Here is a 4,975-nt window from a genome sequence, read left to right on the forward strand (position 1 = left end):
ATTTATATTCCTGCAGAACTAATGTGGGGTATAGAATATGGAATATACAATATATAATATGACATACAATATACAATATAAAATAAAATAAAATAAAAATGGATGGCACCATATTGTATATCATATTATATATTGTATATTCCATATTCTATACCCCACATTAGTTCTGCAGGAATATAAATAAAACATAAAAAACAGACAGTGTTGGAACTCTTTTAAGCAAAATAATATATATATATATATATATATATATATAGCTTTCATAAGTGATCCCTGATGCTATGTTTTTTAATTTGTTTTTAAATATCATCTTTTTATTTTTATTTTGAGTGAAAAAATATATTCAGTATCATGCCTGAATGAATAAATATATAAATAAATAAAGGCGTCCATAATCCATTTTGTTCAAGATGTTTTTGGGATACCGATTTCAGCACATTTTTGGTAAGATGGTAGTGTGTTAGGGTCATTTTCAGGGAAGAGGGTATCGTATGATGGTGGATTAGTTGAGCCAATGTACTCAATAACTGACAACGTGCTTGTATTATCTTCAATGTCTTCTAAATCTTCATCAGAATAGTTATTAAGTAACCGCTCTGTCATAGAAAAAACCAATGACCCCAAAAAGCATGGTAGAACAAGAAAGAATATGATAAATATATAATTTCTAGTATTGTATTCTACTGTTAATGAAATAAACTCCCATTGTTTTGACAGAAATTGCAATAAAATATATTCGGATGATTGCATTTTCACTGGTATTTTAAAACAGTTGTTGTACTTTTTAATAGGAAAATTGCTTCCTTGAATTTTATACAATGTTCTTTTCAGGGAAATATCTGCCTTAATAAGTGATCCCTTTCCAATACTTCTGAAAACAATATAGTGCATATTAGCAGCTGGTTGTGACAACTTGAATTTCATGCAAGTAGAACCGATAGTAAAACGCTGCAAACACCGACTGCATCCTTTCTCCGATTCCCATTTCTCAAAGTTTTCTTTGCTTGTAATTAAACCAATCTCTGATAGTCCTTCACTACACAATCTCATTGATAAAGAAGAATTTTGTTGTAAATTTATGGGCCATATTTTCTCATTTTCTTCCTTCAAGATAAATCTAACTGTATAGTTGTGTTGGACTTGTGCTTTGTTAAGTTCAGGCTTCCTTGGTAAAACATAAGCTTTAATTTTGTTTCCTTTATAGCAAATTGATAAACTGGAGCAAAAGAGAGGCAGAATTGTGTCTACAACAGAAATATCTGATGGTAAGAGAACCATAGATCTTTTCTGGAAAACATAGCATCGCAAATAAAGTCCACCAGACAGAGACAGTATAATTATCAAAATCCAAATAACATATTTTTGTGCATTTGAAGAAATTCTTTTTAGGGAAAATAGACATCTAAAAATTTTTCTGGAAAGTGTATGAAGACAGCAAGCATTCTGAAATCTGTATTCTGGATTGTCTTCCAAGGTGTTCATGCTTAAGTCTTCAGTAAAGGTTCTCTCATTGGATTGCGATTCATTCTCATTCATGATGCTTTCCTGTTTAAAATAGAAATGACAAGAGGTTGTAATGTTCATAACATTAAATATTGGTTTCAAATTTTCGCACAAGACTAGCAATTTCAGAGGCGGGATTAAATTGATTATATCAACCCTGAAAGGACGAAAGGCAAAGTGAACCTTGATTGAATTAGAACTTGGAACATAACTTACCTGCTCCTCCAAACTACGGATCTAGTGCCAAAATTTGAAATCAACATTTTTTTCTTTATTGCCCACAGGGGGCTAAATATAGAATGGACAAACAAGGACAAACAAAAGGATTAAGTCGATCACATCAATCCCAGTGTGTAACTGGTACTTATTTAATCAACTCTGAAAGGATGAAAGGCAAAGTTGACCTCAGTGGATTTGAACTCAGAATGGACAAAATGCTGCCAAGCATTTTTCCTGGCATGCTAATGATTTTGCTAGCTTACCTTAATAGAAATAGTAATGTTAACATAATGGTAGAGGGGCTCTGAAAGGGGTCTCAGGGAGTAGCGTCCCTGCCTTCCTGAGCTATTTTTCCACCACATTTCTTGAAAATCATGGTAGAGGCCTTGGTCTCAGGACCACTCATGTCTAGAAACTGAGTTTGGGGGTGAGCAAGGGCATGCTCCCCATAGAAAATCCAGCTCCAAAAAGGCTTCATGATAGCAAAGGAGAATGGGCACCAGCCAACCCAAAGGTTGGGGTGGGTTGATGTAATCAGCTTACCCACTCCTCCAAACTACTGATCTTGTGCCAAAATTTGAAATCAATATTTATTTCTTTATTGCTTACAGGGGGCTAAACATAGAGGGGACAAACAAGGACAGACAAACGGATTAAGTCGATTATATCGACCCCAGTGCGTAACTGGTACTTATTTAATCAACCCTGAAAAGATGAAAGGCAAAGTCAACCTTGGTGGATTTGAACTCAGAATGTAATGGCAGACAACTAAGCATTTCGCCTGGCGTGCTAATGATTCTGCCAGCTCGCCGCCCTTTGAAATCAATATTAACATAAAAGTAATGTTTATATTATTTGCATAATGAACAAAATCTTTTTAGTGGGAGAGAGAGGGAAAGAAAGAGAGAGAGGGAAAGAAAGAGAGAGAGAGTGAAGGAATGGAGGGAAACAACCTGTAGACTCGGTCCTCCAGAGTGTTGTTGTTGTTGGCACTCCGTCGCTTATGACGTTGAGGGTTCCAGTTGATCCGATCAACGGAACAGCCTGCTCGTGAAATTAACATGCAAGTGGCTGAGCACTCCACAGACACGTGTACCCTTAACGTAGTTCTTGGGGATATTCAGCGTGACACAGTGTGGCAAGGCTGACCCTTTGAATTACAGGCACAACAGAAACAGGAAGTAAGAGTGAGAGAAAGTTGTGGTGAAAGAGTACGGCAGGGTTCTCCATCATTCCCTGCCGGAGCCTCGTGTTTTCCCTCAATAAACACTCACGACGCCCGGTCTGGGAATCGAAACCGCGAGTCTGCTGCCCTAACCACTGGGCCATTGCGCCTCCACACCTCCAGAGTGTTACAACAGCACAAAACATAAATAAAGATAATGCCAACCGGAGGAGCTAAAGTCAATTAAAGAAACTCTATATTCCTAACTTGCAGTCTATGGATCCCTGACAGTCTGTAAAAGTAGTGATAGAAATCCATCAGCTAAGTTGAAAATTGTGAGGGGGCCACCAGTGTCAAATGTATAATCTGTTGCTTGATTTAACACTCCCAGTTAGTGCCATGGGTGCCTTTAACAAGGTCCATTCTGATGCAAATGTTCAGGCTATGTCTCCAGTTTGAAGATACCTTCATCCCTCCCACTTTCCTACCAGTCTCAGGGTCCTGTAAAGAAGTCATAGGCACTGCATTCCTCCTGACTGCAACAGAAAATAAAACGGTTTTTAATTTGCTGGAAGTGGCCTTCGTAGGATTTTCGAGCGAGATCGTTGCCAGTGCCCCTGGACTAGCTCTTGTGCGGGTGACACATAAAATACACCATTTTGAGCGTGGTCGTTGCCAGTACCGCCTGACTGGCCTTCATGCGGGTGACACATAAAAGCACCCACTACACTCTCGGAGTGGTTGGCGTTAGGAAGGGCATCCAGCTGTAGAAACTCTGCCAAATCAGATTGAAGTCTGGTGTTGCCATCCGGTTTCACCAGTCCTCAGTCAAATCGTCCTTGATTGGTGCTTTATTCGGCAATTTCCGTGAAAATTTTTTTATTTCTGTCATTTTTTTCAGTTGAATTGTTTATGTATATGTATTTTTTTTGTGTCTGTATGTAGGTGTTTATGTGTGTATATGTATATGTATACACATACACAAAAACTACATACAAACATAAGCGATTCAACTGAAAAGAATTAAAGAAATAAAAAATATTTTATGGATTGCCCTTTATTTTATTGACCCAGTAAAAACAAAAGACAAAGTTGACCTCTGGGTTTTAAACTGAAAATGTAAAGAGGTGAAACAAATACTGAAAAACAGTTTTTCTGACACTCCAATGATTCTGCCTGATTGGTGCCTTCATAGGCAGTAATAATATTCTTTCTATCATAGGCACAAGTCCTGAAATTTGTCTGTGGTGGTAGTGGTGGCTAGTTGATAAAAAATTGAATCTAGTACTCAACTGGTGCATATTTTGTTGATCGCAGAAGGAGGAAATGCAAAGGCGATCTTGGGCGGAATTTGAACTCAGAATGTAAAGAGCTGGGAGAAATGCTGCTAAGCAATTTTTCCGATGTGCTAATGACTCTGCCAGCTCGTTGCCTTATAACTAGTTATAATATAGGTTTCAAATTTTGGCAAGAGACCAGCAATTTCGGGGAGGGGGTGTTTAAACTGATTACATCGACCCCAGTGCTCAACTCGTACTTATTTAGAGACCCTGAACTGATGAAAAGGTGCAAAGTTGACCTGAATGACATTTGAACTCAGAACATAAAGTAGGAAGAAATGTCACTAAGCATTTGCCTGGCAAAATGCTTAATGGCATTTCATCTGTCTTTACGTTTTGAGTTCAAATTCCACCGAGATTGACTTTACTTTACATCTCTTTGAGGTCAATTAAATAAGAACCACATTATTTACATTTGACGGATATTTGTCCCCATCTTGTTTGTTGTTAACACATTTTGGTTGATATACCCTCCAGCCTTCATCAGGTGTCTTGGGGAAATTTCGCCTGGGTTCTCATTCCTAAGATATTTTGCAATGTTATTATTAAGTATCTAGAGAGAAAAGCTGAACATTAGAAGCATCAGTTGTGGTGTGCAAGAGAGACGATTGCGCTGGTATGGACATGTGGTGAGAATGGATGAGGATAGCTGCCTGAAAAAGTGCCACACCCTAACAGCTGAGGGAACCCGTGGAAGAGGTAGGCCCAGGAAGACCTGGGCTGAGGTGGTGAGGCAAGACCTTCGTAC

The 4,975-nt window shown here is 38.3% G+C and overlaps 1 protein-coding gene across 1 annotated transcript in view; it reads right to left on the reverse strand.

Moving 5' to 3' along the window:
* Positions 1-280: 280 nt before the first annotated feature.
* Positions 281-4,975, reverse strand: part of LOC106881168 (uncharacterized) — a 7,278-nt gene continuing 2,583 nt past the window's right edge. Inside the window, exon 2 of the mRNA XM_014931458.2 lies at positions 281-1,545. Coding sequence (XP_014786944.1) covers positions 406-1,536 — 1,131 coding nt within the window. The 5' untranslated portion in view covers positions 1,537-1,545 and the 3' untranslated portion in view covers positions 281-405. The remainder of the gene's footprint in view (positions 1,546-4,975) is intronic.

The sequence above is a fragment of the Octopus bimaculoides genome, chromosome 9 (assembly GCF_001194135.2).
Source record: "Octopus bimaculoides isolate UCB-OBI-ISO-001 chromosome 9, ASM119413v2, whole genome shotgun sequence".
NCBI lineage: Eukaryota > Metazoa > Mollusca > Cephalopoda > Octopoda > Octopodidae > Octopus > Octopus bimaculoides.